Below are 17,079 nucleotides of genomic sequence, written 5' to 3' on the forward strand. Positions count from 1 at the left end.
TAATCCTAAACAATACATACATTGTTTCTTGATGTAACTGTTGTAATTGGCTTAAGCCGTATATATATAATAAGTAAATAAGCAATTATTAAAATATTTCTAAGAAATAGGGACAGGTAAACTTAGAGTTAGGGGTAGCAGATAAGTGCAAACTTTTTTTGTCCATAGGTGTTTGTACAAACAAATTTCTGCGATAATTTTATAACACACTATTTTTAATTTTTTTAGATCTTTTGGCTTCACAGAATGAACTTGATTTTTTGTGTATGATTGTTTTCGCTGTATAGTTATATCAAAATTAAGTTAATATTTGAATAAAGAGTATGTGAATATAGATTTCAATATTTTAAGCCCTATTTTTTTAAACATAAAAGTTCAACCAACATAAAAAGTAATGTGTCACTACTAAGCTTTAATTAAAAGACAGGGTTAGATACAATTTCTCAGTAATAATTTAGTGTACATAATGTAAATTAATATAATGATTGTCATTGTGATTTTGTGATGTCTGAAATATCAATCAAAATACACATAAAGTGCCACTTAATACTATACAAAGTATGTTTTTTTTAAAAAATCAATTATTATACCTTGTGAGACTCAAGAATATACCTGTAATTCATTATGCCTCTGTAAAAAATACTTTAAAAACTTGACTGTATTCAGCTTCTTAGATTTTTACGGCTGTTCAGATGCACAATAAGTTTTTCAGGGTTATTATGACATGTATCGTTCATACTATTTATCGATGTTTTGGATCGCATTACAGTGTCCATCATAAGAGTTGATGTTATTTGTGTAGATATATGTGAAACGTTAAGAGTACTTAGGATTTGTACCGTGTCACAGTCGTTCCTGTCTACAGCTTGTCAAGGCGTAATAACCCAGGAAAACTTATTGTGCTGACCGTATTCATTTCCTTTTATGATTATCAACAAACGTGTTAAAGAAAATAAATATTTGTTATCTTATGGGACCAGTATTTATTGTTTCTTAAATCTACGTAATCATATCAAATATACTGGCAATGTAGCTTATGGGACAGCATAATTAGGTGGCCAAGTATTCCTTGGTGTGATGCCACTAGTGTGAAAATATAAGCGCCGCAGCCAGTAACCATAGAATAGAGATGTTAGAATGTATGTGACTGCTTCTATATGCCGCGTACTCGTCATGGCAACTAAACTAATTATTCAATTTTTATCAATGGCGTATAATTAAATGGACGATTTACAATCGCGTGGAAAATTTCCTGAACTATAAAAAACTAGTTTTTTATCCCCTATCCTTAAAAAAAGAGGTCCATCCACTGAATAGATAATTATATCTGTGGGTCCATCTAATGGTTTAAATTATAGGCCTATATGTTTACCATAGACGGTTCCAAAATGATTTGAATCAGTCCTTTAAAAAAAAATATTGACATAAATAAATCACCCGTGAAAAAGCAAAACAAATCCAGAAGAAGAATAAATCTGTGTCTGTGTATCAATCGACATGGATTTATTTCAAAGGATCAATATGGATTTATTTCAAGGCATTCAAAAAAGTTTCTCACAAAATATTTTTTCATAAAGGAGGAACATTAAATTATACGGCAAAGTTTCTTGAAAATGTAAAAAAAAAATATTAAAAAATATTTTAATAGAAACTTCTTTGAATGACGTCACTAGCTCATATGAATGAAATAATTTTAATTTACTTAATTCATTCAAAATTTTGTTTGTTGCATTATCTAGTTAGAAGTAATCTCGAATATAATTCCCGGATCTCTCTCACCTAATATAAATTAGAAAAAGTTCCAACGTAAATTCTTAAGATTGATTTACTTTTAATTATTGAATCCCTTTGAATAAATTAATTATAATTCATTCATGTGTAAACTTAATTTAAAAACATCAGAGTAGAAAGACAATCGGCGCTTTGATAACCAATCTCTTAACATTTAATGTTCCTAAAAATTGTATGTGACAAACACAGGTAATGCATTTTTATAATAAAAAATTTAGCACTAAATATTATATTCCACTCGCCTTTTCAGAGACTACATAAACTTGGCAATGAATTGATATCTTTTTTGTTCATTATCCAAATTTAAAGGTCATTTTCAAAATTTACAATAATTTATTGGTTCGTTTAGCCATTTTGCTGTTTTATTTCTTTATTTTGTATAGTTTATCACTTCACAAAAAATATAAACCTAAAATTTGGTAATGTATCCAAAATAAAACACTTTTATTGGATTTAATTCTATTTTTTTAAAAAATATATGTGGCACGTTTCGTCTTGTTAGGACATTATCAAAACTCAAGTTTGTCCTAACTAACTAAAATAATGTCCTAATAAGATGAAATGCTTCACATATATTTAAAAAAAAAATAAAGTAGAATTAAATCTAATAAAAGTGTTTTATTTTGAATAACTTACCAAATTTTAATGTGGAATTTTACCAATTATCTGCATACAAAAAAAATAATAATATGGAATTTTACCAATTATCTGCATACAAAAAAAATATATAAAAGCCCGCTTAGGGCGTATAAAATAAATAAAATGATTTGAATTTTAATTTGAAGAAATCCAATAAAATTGGAGAAGGATTTTCCTGAGCATTATAAATACTCTTCTTGAATTTTAAAAATGCTATGACCGGATGATATAATTGATATTTTATCAATATTATTATGAAAGTAAGCAATGAAAAAATAATAAATCATTTTTAAATGCATTAATTGGTCTCTATTACTGCAAAATGATATATGTTAGGTTTTTGCATATTAAAATATTGTATTCAGGAAATATATTGTACTTACTATCGAAAAATAATAAATTTGTACATACTTATTTTATCTTAAAATTTATTACGGTAAGTTAGGAGCAACTTGTATGTCTTAATTATGTTGTATGTGTTTTATAATTTGGCATTACTTGTTTATAATATAAATGATGGTGCTATTTTACACAATAAAATGTTATAAAGATTATTTTTTATTTATTCTAAAACCATTAAATATTTATGATATCATTCCATCTGCCCATTAATCATATTTACATGAACGATTGCATGTATAACTGTGTAAATGGAAACTGTATCAGTGTATACAATGAATGGATAATGCTATGAAATTCTTCGACCACCTGAACAAAGTTATATTAACAACAACAATTGATGTTAAGATCATTAATGCTAACAGTGAATTAAGACTGTGTTAAAAGTTAGTATTTAATTAATTTAAATTCTTTAACAAATATATTACTGTTTTAGAAAGGTTTTGATTTTTATCTGAAAATCCTTATTATAGTAAATAATACTACTTTTTTATTGTTAAAATGTAGAGTTACAAAAATCATCGATATAAATAATGTAACAAGCAATGATTTCGTGATTATTCACGTTGTTTCCCCATAGGGTGGGCCTAAAAGAATAGAATGCCACAATAATATCTACATAGAGAACTCACTTTCTCTATGTGCCTATGTTACTCTACTCTACTCACGGACTGATTATTCAAATTTTTAACATAATATAAATAAATATTGTTTATCAAACTAACCAGTAAAAAAATAAGTATAAACATTGAATAGTTTTTTCAAGCGCTGCCTAGTGGTGAAATAATTCAGCCAGATGAATCTCACCCACATAAACAAATGTTTAGCTCATTTACAAAAGTCGACCGATGAAGAGTTGAGGAAATGTGGATGTTTAAGCATAGGCAGAATGGTAAATGTTACACAGTGTGTAAAGTGGCTACTTAAACCAGCTAATGAGATGTCATAAGCCCTGTAAATGCCTAGACTTCCATTCCATACTCCCTTCTCAAAAATGTTTTTCCTGTCTGCTGTAGTTAATTTCTATAAAAAAAATATATTTTCTAAATAATCTAATTTTTTATTGTGAGTGTAGTTTTTACAATAAAGCAATTTTATTTCACTGAATTCTTTATAAAGATTATTGTTTAAACATTGTCGAATGTTTTGTAATTTACAAAGAGTAAAAATAAATTTAATTTTTGCAAGAATAGTTATAATGAATAAATTTTATTCACAAAATTATCATTATTCCCTTTCCGCACCTAATGGTGCACCGGGCACTGCATTGGTTGCGTATCTTGATAATTTTGTATTACATGTAGGTGAGATTATCAGTTTTACGCTTCAGGTGCCAGTCTAGGGGCTACTATTTAACCGGTCAAAACATCAAATTAATGACTCATCCGCCATAAAGTCCTGATTTGGCATCCAATGGCTTCTTTTTATTTCTGAACATCAAAAATAAATTGCCAGGTCAACTTTTTTCGGCACCTGAAGAAGCGGTTGATGCATTCAAATGCAAAATTGCTTCAAACGAATGCAAAAGTGTATTAATCATCGTGGATAATATGTTGAGAAATAATAAAGCCATTTTCGATTTAAAAAAAATGTTTTTTTACTATAAACCCGAAGTATAAAAGGCGACCCTCGTAATCATATACATAATGAACTTTTTGTTCAAGCTTTGTTTTGATATATTTTTATTTTGATTTAATTGGTTTAATTGATTTTAAATACAGGTCAATTAAAATTTTGATATACCTAAAATATATGAAATAAGCATAGAATTAAGAATAGTCCAGAAGGAGCGTAGAATCATATTTGAATACATCCGAGTATGTCCAATAATTCCCCCACTATGCCGCACTTTCGCCGCGCGCATTAATAATCGTTCGTGATGCCGTCGCGTAATGTTGCACGATGGAAAAATATATAATTATAACACAAATGTAAGGTAAAAAAAAAGCAATCTGTTAATTTCTCTAAAATTTTATTGTGCATGCGGAAATATTGATTGACACAACAGAGTAGATAAGTAAAGGGTCATTTAATAAGAGTAATAGAATTAATGAACTTTTAACTGAAAATAAATTTTATTTTACATAAAACGGATATTTTTATATCATATTAAATAATATTTGATGTTTTAAAGATAATGTCGGTCAAATGTCCACGATAGAGTTGTTTTATCCGAGATCCAATTTTCATTAGTTCTCTCATTAGATGAGCAGAAAATTTACTAACTGGCAACACTATCGAAATGTTCATTTTGTTTCTTCGACAATCTGACAGATGGTAAAATAATTCAATTTTTAAGTAATGCATTTGTTGCATATACATTCATTTGCTAATTACACATGAAATATGATTGCATCCTGTTTCTTTAAGATCCTAGCAGTATTTCTACACTTTAAAAGGACACAACACGGCATAGTTGAATTCAAATCAGGAGTTGCGTACTGAGCGACGTCTACGAAGAAACTAATGGATCAAAACGTAAACCTACTCATTTATGAGTAGTTTAGTCGCCTTCTGTTTGATGTGCATATGCGGTTTCTGGACTATTCCTAATTCTATGGAAATAAGTTTATTACTGTGTAGTATAAACATGTAACAATAATTTGTGCAACTAATGTGAAATACACAAAACCTTCCAAATAGAAGAAAAATGACAAAAAAATTCAATGAACGTGATGCATTAAAACAAAAAGCAAAAAATGATTCAAATAAGAGATGATCCAAGGAGATACCTATCTGTATATGCCTCACAAGCAAACTGGTGTTTTTTTTTAAATCTAATTGTTACTGGCTGCCATTGCTGAACAATCAAAAGTATTAATAAATTTAATAGAAAAATATCTGCAGACACTAAGAAATTATTAGGGTAGAGTTTATATGAGTGTTTAGACATTTACAGGGCTCATGATTTGTCATTGCCTGGTTTACATTACTTTGATGCAGAACAAAGCTTTTTTTTTCAATTTTAGGTATTCTGTTAATAAAAAATGTGTCAAAAATATGCATAAAATTTTGACTTACACTTTTAAAAAATCAGCTTTTCGCATTTATCATAATTATCGGCACCCAATGAAGAACATTTTTCACATGAAAATAAGATGATCAGTCTTACGTGCCAGAACAAGGACTATGAATTATTATTTCAAAATAGCTGGGACACCAACTTGGGACCGCATGCTTGGTAGTTGTCCCATTGTCATAAGTCAATGAAAAAGATAACTCTTCCTACACTTTGAGGTAAAACAGAGAACAAATCCCAAAATCATTACCAAACAAGTGAGAGACAAATACTGTCAACTGCATAATAAGTAGTATGGTAGCATAAAATGTCTATTTCTCGAAGAAGCTTGTTTGCTTTGAAACCGGTCCGTGGAAAATAAAAATTAGTGGTTAAAAACAAAGCTGTTTTATTTATTTTATTTTATTTATGTCTATTTCTCATTTGTGGAATAAAAATACACATATTTAATTATGTATTTATTTTAATTCAATAACATAAATGAAAATAAATTTAGTTTTTGCATAATACAAATAATTTATAGTAAAACATAGCATACATCAGTTATTGCGAAAAAGTATGTGTAAATTATTATATAATTTAATTATTGTCATAAAACTCACCACCAATGAATACATAATTGATAAAAAAATCATCAAAAAAACACAGAATGAGATTAAAGTGATATTAGAAATTAAAGAAAATTTAAAACCCAAGAATTTTGAAACTGACTTTGATTGATGCAGTTACATAAAATGAAAAACAATAAATTGGAAAAAAATGAACAAATAGTGAATACGTAATGTGGTTTTTGTATAAAAATACACAAGAAAATTTTCAGTAGTGGATGCGTATAAGTCTTACAAACTCTAACTTACATATTTAACAAAAATTAAGTAATAATAAATTATCTCATTTCGTATGTGATAAAGGGATATACTTTAAGTATATTCACCCAAGTGAAAACAAACATTCTTTCATTGATATTGTAAAATGTGATGCGAGGTATTATTTATGGTAATGAAACAGGGTCAAAGAATGTCATAGTTTTAAATGTCTCAGATGGAAATAAAATGGTTTGTATTATCACATCAAAATAATTTCTGATTCTCATTAAACATGTTTGAGAAAGATAGTATAATGTATACACAAAGATCTTATTTAGCATTCAAAGTTGAATGATATCAAACCTACGTCTAGATTTATAATCACAGATTGATAATCATGTCAAGAAAAATTAACAGCCACAGCAATACAGTTTATTTAGGTAAATGCATACAAAGGTACATCATTTCACATTAAAATGTATTCATTTATAAAATTTCTATGTACATATTTTAAGAGAAAATTTTCATTGTGAAAATAAATTTATCAGGCACCATTATTAAATGACAACATTTATTTATGTGTTATGAGGAAGTTCAGTAGTTTAAAAAAAAAATATTTGTTAATAGACTAGACCTAAATTTTTTTTTTTTTTACGTATCAGCAAAATGATTTTCTAAACTTTTGGATTTCTGGAATAACTTTGCGCGTGACGCCTTAAGTTCTCTTCCGCTTCTTCTCGGTTATTTCTGCCGATTGGTCCGTTGATTTACCGTAAACCGGAAATCTTTCACAATTCTCTCATCATTGGTTGATTCGTATGAACTAGTGACATCGTTCAAAGTAGTTCAATTTTATCAAAATATTTTTTTTTATTTTATTCATACATTTTTAAGAAACTTTGCAGTTAAATTTAATGCTCTAATTTTTATAGCACGTAAGGAAACATTTTACATCAAATTTCCCGTAGGGCTGAACTTCCTCATTCACTGCTGAAATAGGGCAAAAGAATACATATGAGATAAATCATAAAATTGTATGTGGGCTATGTATAATCCCGGTGAGGCTGGGGAACAATTTATTCTCATAGGCTATCGCTTAATCCGTTTCAGGGATTATTAAAAACATTAAAAAGTAAGCATTCATGCAAATTGCCAGCTTAATTCAAAATAAGACCCTCAATAAACAATAAACTGTGGCAGTATTGGTAAATATATTTTTTCTTGGCATAGTAAAAAACATATTAATATCAAATCATTAAAGTGACAGCACATCATAATGGAGCCATTCAAATTAACATAATTGAGTTATTTTACATAGTCCTCATATCATATGTATGCTCACATTTTTACACTAGTCAACAAGTAAAAAATATTGTAGGGAGGTCATCAAAAACCCTTTTTTATAAAAAAAAAAAAAAAACAAAACCACTAAATAAAAAAATCCTCTCTGAACACAAGCATCTTGCTCCATTGAAAATGTTTAAGAAAAAGATGTACTTTTTTGGTTTAATAAAAAAAAACAAATAACAAAAGTGTCTAGTTTTTAATTTTAAAAAATGCATCTAATAAAAAAATTGTAAAAAAGAGCTAAATTTCAGGCAGCGCATCTGCAAAAGTGCATCTCATTTAAGAAAGATAATCAACTTAAAGAATGCAAATATTTTCATTCAGAATTAATCTGTAGTAGTAAAAAATATAAACAAATCTGTCAACAAAACAAGTAGTTAAGGATAAATTTTACAGAAATGTTGACTTAATTTTTTTTACATAAAATAAATTCCACTGGAAAATACTTTAAATGATAATTTTGAATTTAGCTTATCAAAACTATTGGGGTCAGGCAGTCATGAATTAAACAAATTAGTTGCTCTGGTTATTAACGGTTTTTTAGGGCCATACTGCGAAACTTCAGAGGACATTTTTTATGACATACAGTAGAACTTCTATTATCCGAATCAATTGGGACCGGACCCCATTCGGATAATTTGTTTTTTTCCGAAAAAGGGGACTATTTGTATTATTTACTGTATGTATGTTGAAAATGAAGAATGAGCTTTTAATTCATCAAATGATAAGGCAACACTTTTAAATGTTAAGCGTACTTACAAGTGCCGTACATTAGTACAGTATGTACGCACCATACTGAAAATAAAAGTCATTGCTCGCTGAACATCTCAGTCAAAGTAAGCTGTTTGACTGACATCATCCGTTTTCGGGCTGCTAAGTATTTATTTTGCAAATCGCAGTACGCTTCCGTTTTATTTTATATTTTCTGAAATTTCGAAAGCGATTTGGATAATCGGCGATTTGGATAGTCTGAGTTCGGATTATTGGAGGGAGTTATCATCCTAATAAATTTTTTGGAAAATCACAATTTTTTTATTAAAAAAAAATATATATTTAAAACGTATTTGACCAACGAAACGATACGTAACGGGCGCGGATTAGGGAAGCGGTCGGGTGAGGGAGTGGTAGGGGTTAGGGGTTTGTGGGAGGGATACTTGTCCGCGATATATAGAATTTTCTCCATTTTCAAATTATATTTTTTTTTGTTAAAAAAATAGTTTTTGATTAGAATTTAAAAAAAGTTTACCATAAGGAATGTTTTTCTGAAGTTTTGCGGTCTGGCCCCGAAACACCTATATATAGTCAAAATTATGCAGTCAAGATTTATATAATTTGATATAAGTTATAAAATAGACACTTTATTATTATGGTCACCACTCTTATGTTTAAAAATATGTATCATTTTCGTTATTGAAGGATATCATTTTCATAAATAGTATTACGATTATTTATAAACATAATATTATTATTATCTAGGACCGCATCGCATGTTTTTTGTTAATCAGGCAATACATGTAGATTTATTATGCAACTGTGATGTTGATTGCAGGGACTCGAGAGAATGAATTATTTATAAAGTATGTTTTTAATGTAAAAAATAATGGTAATTGTGAGGTTATAATAATGTTTCTAAAATTAAATATTCATTTTTTCTTTATTTACACATAAAAAATTATAAATAATCTCAAATATACAGAAATCTAGATGTGATTGGACAATTAAAACCTGAAGAAAACTTGTACTTTTTCTCCACAACTTAAAAAATACTTAACTCAATCTAACATTATTTTCACATGAACTTTGTTTTCTGGACATGCTACAATCCTGTTAAACAAAATTACATAAAAACTTGCTTCACAAACAAGTTTTAGGACCTTCACACGAACATCCAATATGTTGGGAAAAATATTTGATGCAGAGAAATTATGCTTTGATTTATTTTCTCTTACAGTCATATTATCTATAAACATAAATTGCGAAACATACCTTGTGTAACTAATTACACAATATAGTATACTAGCCAGACGTCCAAGATTAACAAATTCTTTTATTTGTGATTAATAATACTTATGAACAAATTGGATCTTCACATGAAGGGCTCACAAGGTGATGATAACAGTCATAACAAGCGTGTATGAACACTTATCAATATCTCAAAACATTCAGGAAAGACGTGATAGATAAAAGGGATTCTTTTGGTAATCACAGAGTTCTACGGCAGCCACCAGTTCCCGAAATCACTTCACTCATGAGGTGATTCTTCCGGAATAAGGACCCAGTCGTCTTCTACATCTAAGGGACTCCCACCCATCAGTTCTAGTTGTTTCTTTAAGTTCCAATAGAGTTTGACTAAGGAATCCTGTATAAAAAAATGACACGATAGAGTTAAGGTTTCACAATCAGAAAATAAAAATATACATATTAAACATAATTATTTGACTAACTACATCACATTTTGTTTTATAAATAAAGGGGTAGAAGTCACAAAGCAAAAGTAAAAATAAATTTGTTTTAATTTATAAATAAAAATTTATTCAAATTGGAAAATGAAATATTTAGGGCTGGTTTATAAACAGCTGTAGGCAAGCTTGATACCATTTTTAACTTATATTTGGTATACCGGCCGATAATAGCATATATAAACGTTGATTAATGGTAAGTACCCGTTTTCGGCCGGTAAAATGCAATATGATCGTAGCGCCACTACCGTATATGACACTGACAGATGTATTGACACATTTTTATTTGATTTCTTTCATATTCCGCTTAATTCATTTTGCGATATGTGATTATTTCTTATATGAGGATATAAAAAATATTCTAATCTCTTGTATTATAAGTGCTTTAGGTTATATTTAAACATAAAATAGTATATTGTCGATGATACTGCAATACCGCGTAACTATGAATCAAATTTTTTGGCAGGGGAACCTAAAAAGCGCTCAGTTAATATCTGTACCTCAGAGGCAGACGGATGCAAATCCAAAGTCAAATGTTCAACAAGAGCCTAAAGAATCTATTTTCTCTAAGCGATTTCTAATAATTTATAGCATTAATTTGTATTTTCAGTATCTTAATACATTGGTTCTTTCATTATAAGACTTTTCTTCAAAATCAATGGACATGATCATAAACTGGATACGAAAATCGAAATGTCATTTTATCAAATTCTGGATTTGCATCCGTCTGCCTCTGAGGTACAGATATACTATTTACAATTTGAATCAACAAAAATACGGCTGGAGTATCAGAACCTATCATTATTTGAAGTAAAAATAGCAATAATTTAGAACTAAAGGCTCTTAGTTGCTGTAACGAATTTATTGCAGTAAAACATTTTCGTAAAAAAAAACAGGTTACGTGGTATCGCAGTATAACTGACGACATGTAGCAAAGAGGTACCATTGACATTGAGCGAAATAAGCATTTTTTTATAAAAAAAAATATGACTTAATAGAGCTTTGCCTAAGTTTTTGTTGAATTACTCTAAAAAAAAAAACCAAAATCACATATACCCTTCTATGTGGGCATAGTTAAACTGTTAACAATAATAACAATGTCAGTTAAAAATACGGTTTTATTTGTGAGAATGTGACTTTAAAATTATCGGGTTTGTTTCAAACATGGCAACCTCTATTTGAGTATTGCAAAGTTGGCGATCTCCAAAATTAAATAAATTTCGTATTTCACTATTGTTTCTTAAAATAAGCAAGATTATTTTATCACTAGTTACATATAAAATATTAACTGGTTATAATAAAAAAATTAAATATAAAAAAAAGTTAAAACTCTTATTTATCAGTGAGTGGCTCAAAATAAAGAAAGATGGATTTTGCTGGGTTTGCAAATAGTATCATTATATATTAATAACCATCCTAATATGTTTTACTCCGCGTTGTATTTGGCGAACATAATACACGCAGTTTTAGGTTTATAAACAACAAAACTAAGAAACCAAACAAACATTAATGATTTACCAGATTTCTCTTGTATATTTTCTTACTTTATATAATTGTAATTAGGAATATTGTTACTTTCTTTAGTGATTTGTTCTTTAAAAAATTGACAAGGAATTAATGGATCGTCAAGTAGGTATTGAAATGAATTTAAAATCCATATTTTAATACCTACAGAACATAGCATGCGCACAGTTTGCGCTTATAAAAAAATATTAAAAAAAATATTAAAAATTAATATTATAGACAACGCGGAAGTTCAGTGCTATGGGAAATTGAATATAAAGAATGTTTTCTCAAATGCGGTAAAAATTAGTGCATTTAATTGTACAATAAAGTTTCTCAAAAATGTATGAAAAAAATTATAAAAATAAACTATTTTGGACTAAGTCACAAATTCACTCGGATAAACCGAGAAATAGATTTCCAGTTTCAGGAAAGCCAATTCACCAATCAGCAGAACTCTCCGATAAAAACTTGTGACGTCACGTGCGGAGTAATTTCAAAATTACCAAACTTTAAAAAATCATAGCGCTGATAATATAATACACAAAAATATATATTTTTTAAATTGGCTTAGTTTGGTTGCCCAATTAAAAAATCCTTTTTTTTTTTAAAACCACCGAACTTCCTTATTGACAGTAAGCATAGAAAATACTAATCGGTGACCACCAGTTAACAAAATTGGTTTGTAAAACACAAAACTGTTAATGTTACCAACAGTTAACGGTTTGTAGCGCTGATTTAAGTTTGATAGATTGTTTTTTAATTTTTTTTAAAAGGAATAACCCGCTAAGCCTCTATCTAAAGAGGGGATATAAAAGGAGGTAGTGAAAAATTCACCACAACACCCAGACCAATTGAGAAATAAATATTTCATGGATTTTTTTCTTACAACTGGCGGGAATCGAACCCGCGACGCCAGTTTCACAGTCGGCCGTCTAACCAAATTTACAAAACAGGCCCTCAATACATATAATGGAGATATCATGTTTACATTTTACTTCATATACAAATTTAAATTGAAGAATATCAAAATAACAATTTGTATTCGAAAATAATTTACAATTGGTATAAATATTTAATAGATAATAATAATAATAATAATAATATAATAACAGATCAAACCTTTTCATCCTGCAATTGCAAAGCCTCTCGCTTTTGTCTTAATACTTCTTCATCAATATGCTGATCGAGGAGTTCTGAACGATATCTTGATAAGTAAGCGAGTTCAGTTTGAACCTGAAATGAAAATGGTTTACCTATTAATATCATATAGGTTAACATATTACAACAGAGGTGAAGAACATTTAAGAAAAGGTAATATAGAAGTCTAGGCATCTACAGGGCTTATGACCTGTCAATGGCTGGTTTAAGTGGCCACTTTACACACTGTGTAATATTCACCATTCTGCCTATATTTGAACATCTATATTCCTTCAATTTTTTCATCTGTTGATGTTTGTGAAGTTAAAGACCTGAAACCTTTATATAAATAGCAGGTGAGATTCATCTAATTGAATTATTTCACCTACATACTAGGCAACGCCTGAAAATGTTATTTTTTCAATTTCTATACTTCTTCATGGACCAGGTAATTTATCAACAGGGAGTTGAATCCAGTCCTTGTCTACAAAAATTTGGACAAACTCAAAATATTGTTGATCATATAGGTTGTTGTCCATTGGCTAGTTTCGTATACTCTGGATCAGGATGCCCAAGGTACGAACCTCACTTTACATCCATTTTCTAACACTGTTATTTACGACTAAAGAAAATGGTCCCAAAATTGAAATATTTGGGTAAATCATAAGAATGCACTAAACTATATACGTATTTTTATTATTATAATTAATGCAAATATGTTTTATTTAAAAAAAAAAGAAAAATAGAGTTTTTTTTTTTTCCAAATTAACAATGCCTTCAATGATTAGCTCAAGAAATTATTTTTAATGATTCTTTAATAGGTTCTTTCTTAAAAGAATACTGCTTGCCCACCACATATGGCGCACCGCATCTGAGGACATAAGTCTCCTTGGCGGTGCCCACATACACGGAAAAATTGTTTGTTGCCGAAAAATAAAAGCTGCCCGAAGGACCTATCTGTAATCTGGTAGCTTTAGCATCTTAGTGCTGAAATAAGGTAATCCAGGAGTCCATTATATGCACTTCAAAATAAAATTAAAAACATATAATTTGTCATTAAATTTACCATGACCTGATAAAAACTGCGTAGTCCAGGGATCGGGGATAACCCAAGAAGATTTTAAGCGCTGACAGATTGGAGTAAAAAAAAGAAAGATAACCCTCCCTGAAGGGGAAGATTTCCATCGCAATTGCCAAGCATCAAGAAGAGCATTTAAATGTAGTTTTTTAAATATCCGATTGAGACATTCCTTTAGTTGGGAGTAGACGGACGCCACCAATAACAGAGGAACGCTTCCTTTTTAAGTGGAAATTCGTGGATCGTCTCTGTACTTTCAGATACAAAGGGGACAAGCCTGTTAGATCCGGAAGTGCATCTGTCGAGCATGTCCTATATGCTCTAGCAAGAGCCAGGAGAGGTTGCCTTTGTCCGCTTAAAATAATTCGCCAAAAATATTGCAACTCGCATCGGTGTGCCCAACAGCCAGCTGCATAGAACACGATGCCTAAGAAAATGGATTCATAGCTGGCCAGCTGGCTCTGGCCAAGCGTGCCACTTTATGAAAAGCCATCATTCCCTAATTGACAGCTTTCCTAGCATAGGAAGTATAAGACAAATTTCTTTCAAAAATAACACCGAGGCTTGGTACCAAGTTTGAAGCTCGAATAGAAGTGCCCAGGAATTTGTTAGAATGAGGACACACAAGATTGCCTTTTAATAAAAAAAGTGGGTTTTTTGAGGAGAAAAAAACTTGATTTGTTTAGAATACCCCAATCGGCTACTTTTTTTAATGCATTAGCTGCGTCACCCTTCAGGGATCTGCGGCTATTGCCCTCAATCAAAATACATCCATCATCGGCAAAAGCCAAATATTTTAGAAGAATACAGCCTGGATAAATAAAAAATAAACACATGTTGCAAAAAAAGAGGCCCAATTACAGTGGTGAAATACAGCACAGAACAGTAGGGTTGCGAAAAGCCACATCTGAAGAAATAAATAATAAATCCACCATTTTAGAAAATAAACAAGTCGTGATAAAGCGGAGGGTTCGGCCATGAAAAATAACTTAGTTCAGCCCATCTACACATTGCCGGTCCGCCATGCCAGTGCTAAAATATTAAATATAAAATGGCTAACCTTCAGATACTCCTGAGCCAGCTGCTTGTGTTCCTCAAATATTCTAAGTGAGGTGTCGTTGGTGGGGTCAGGAGTCACGGGGCGTAGCTCAGGGTCCAGCATCATGTGCATAGAGTCCAGGGCAGGGTCTTGGGCACCCTGCCCCCCTGGCCCAGGGGGCGGGGAGCGAGAAGGAGCGTCGCCCCCCCCGCCGCCGACGGTTGTTTGGCTGCTATTACCTGGGAAATAATCAAAAGTGAATAACTGATAGATATTTATTTTTGTTTATTGATCAATTTATTACTAATTCATCTATTTATTTAGGATAATGTTTCCTGAATGTCTTGTGGTGAGAAAAATATTTAACACATAGTTATAATATACATCTATTACATTTCAAACCTACATATATCACTAACTCTTTACCCACTTGTATTGATCCGTTTATTTTATACATCAGGTACAGTAAAACTACAACTATCTGGATTACAGCGAATTGGAATCATATTTAAAAATTACTTAAACATGTTTAGGAAGTTAATCGCACAATTAAATTTTAATTAAAAACATCTCCTTAATTTTTTGTTTCTAACGATTTTGGTATTTGGCAATCTGGATGACTGGAGTTTGAATAAATGGAGTTCTACCGTATTTATTATTTGCCCTTGTGGATAACATAACGTCGCTTCAGTTCATTTTTGTCCAACAGACCAAAACACAAATCTGCGGAAATAGAGTTTCAAAGTATTTTTTACAAAATAGGTATAAATAATGACCGCAACTTAAGACAAAATTCTTTAACAAAGCCCTTAAACATTAAAAAAATATATGTATTTTCATTTAAATTTTATAAATAAAGGATTTCTCAGAACTTCAGTACACTTAACTTAATTTTGTTAAAAATGGTCTGATGGACAAAAACAAACGAAAGCGACGATAAGTAAGTGATTTTGATTAAGAAATACTTTTGAAAATTTAAAAACATACATAGGTCCTATAGGTGCGTACATTTTTACCATTACTGTTATCAATAAGTATTGTTTTTAGGTGATCCCTTGTACATTGAATTAGTTTCGGCTACCTTTGCAGGAGCCGCTGTTGTATGGCCTCTGCAATGGTGGCCGAAACGTCAGAACGAATCCAATATACACGGTATCACCCAAAAAAGACGATTCATATTTATAGGTCCTATATTAGTTTATGAAAAAAACATAATTTTACAAGATTGATTATGCATGTTTCGAGCTAGTAATTTCAATCTTTATCCCATGTCTGCCCGGAATAAATAAAAAAGAGTGGAGATAAGTCCATCTTGCAGTGCACGCATGAGGTCCTAAGTTCGATTCCTTGCAAGGATAACATGCAATATTCATTGAAATGTTGGTTTTGCACCAAAATATTCCACTGTCCTTAGACTGGCACCTGAAGCGTAAGACTCCTCACCTTACCTGCATGTAACAGAATTTTGTGTGCCAACGCAGCGACGTATTTGCCATTGGGGGTGGATAGGAAAACCATGATGATTATTAATCTGCCTTTTTCTGAATGCCTATCTTGAAGTGATGAAGAGGTTAGCATAATTAAAAGATGGTAGTGTATACTATTAGAAGGAAGTCTCGAGCTAAATAGGTTTTTGCCGAGAAATCAAACATAAGGTAGGTTGAGCCGACCTTAGGGGTTACCGAACAGTCACCCATAGACCGCAAGGCTTATCACGAATTGATTATGAAATCCCCACAAAATGCTTGGACACTGGCATCTCTCAAATCTGACCTGCTTATATCCATACAGAAAAACCTAGAGGCAATGAGTGGATGCTATATGCTTTACTGAGGAGCGAGAATGGATTTGATGATGAA

General features: G+C 30.5%; 1 protein-coding gene across 1 annotated transcript in view; it reads right to left on the minus strand.

Annotated features, from left to right (window-relative positions):
• Nucleotides 1–9,258: 9,258 nt before the first annotated feature.
• Nucleotides 9,259–17,079, minus strand: part of Tak1 (TGF-beta activated kinase 1) — a 60,061-nt gene continuing 52,240 nt past the window's right edge. The window contains exons 9-11 of the mRNA XM_088239264.1: nucleotides 15,242–15,459; nucleotides 13,086–13,199; nucleotides 9,259–10,360 (exon numbers count right to left, since the gene is read on the minus strand). Of these exons, the coding sequence (XP_088095390.1) occupies nucleotides 10,244–10,360; nucleotides 13,086–13,199; nucleotides 15,242–15,459 (449 nt within the window). The 3' untranslated portion in view covers nucleotides 9,259–10,243. The remainder of the gene's footprint in view (nucleotides 10,361–13,085; nucleotides 13,200–15,241; nucleotides 15,460–17,079) is intronic.

Source organism: Micrasema longulum, unplaced genomic scaffold (assembly GCF_059751315.1).
Source record: "Micrasema longulum isolate JH-2025_06_02 unplaced genomic scaffold, ASM5975131v1 h1tg002105l, whole genome shotgun sequence".
Lineage (NCBI taxonomy): Eukaryota > Metazoa > Arthropoda > Insecta > Trichoptera > Brachycentridae > Micrasema > Micrasema longulum.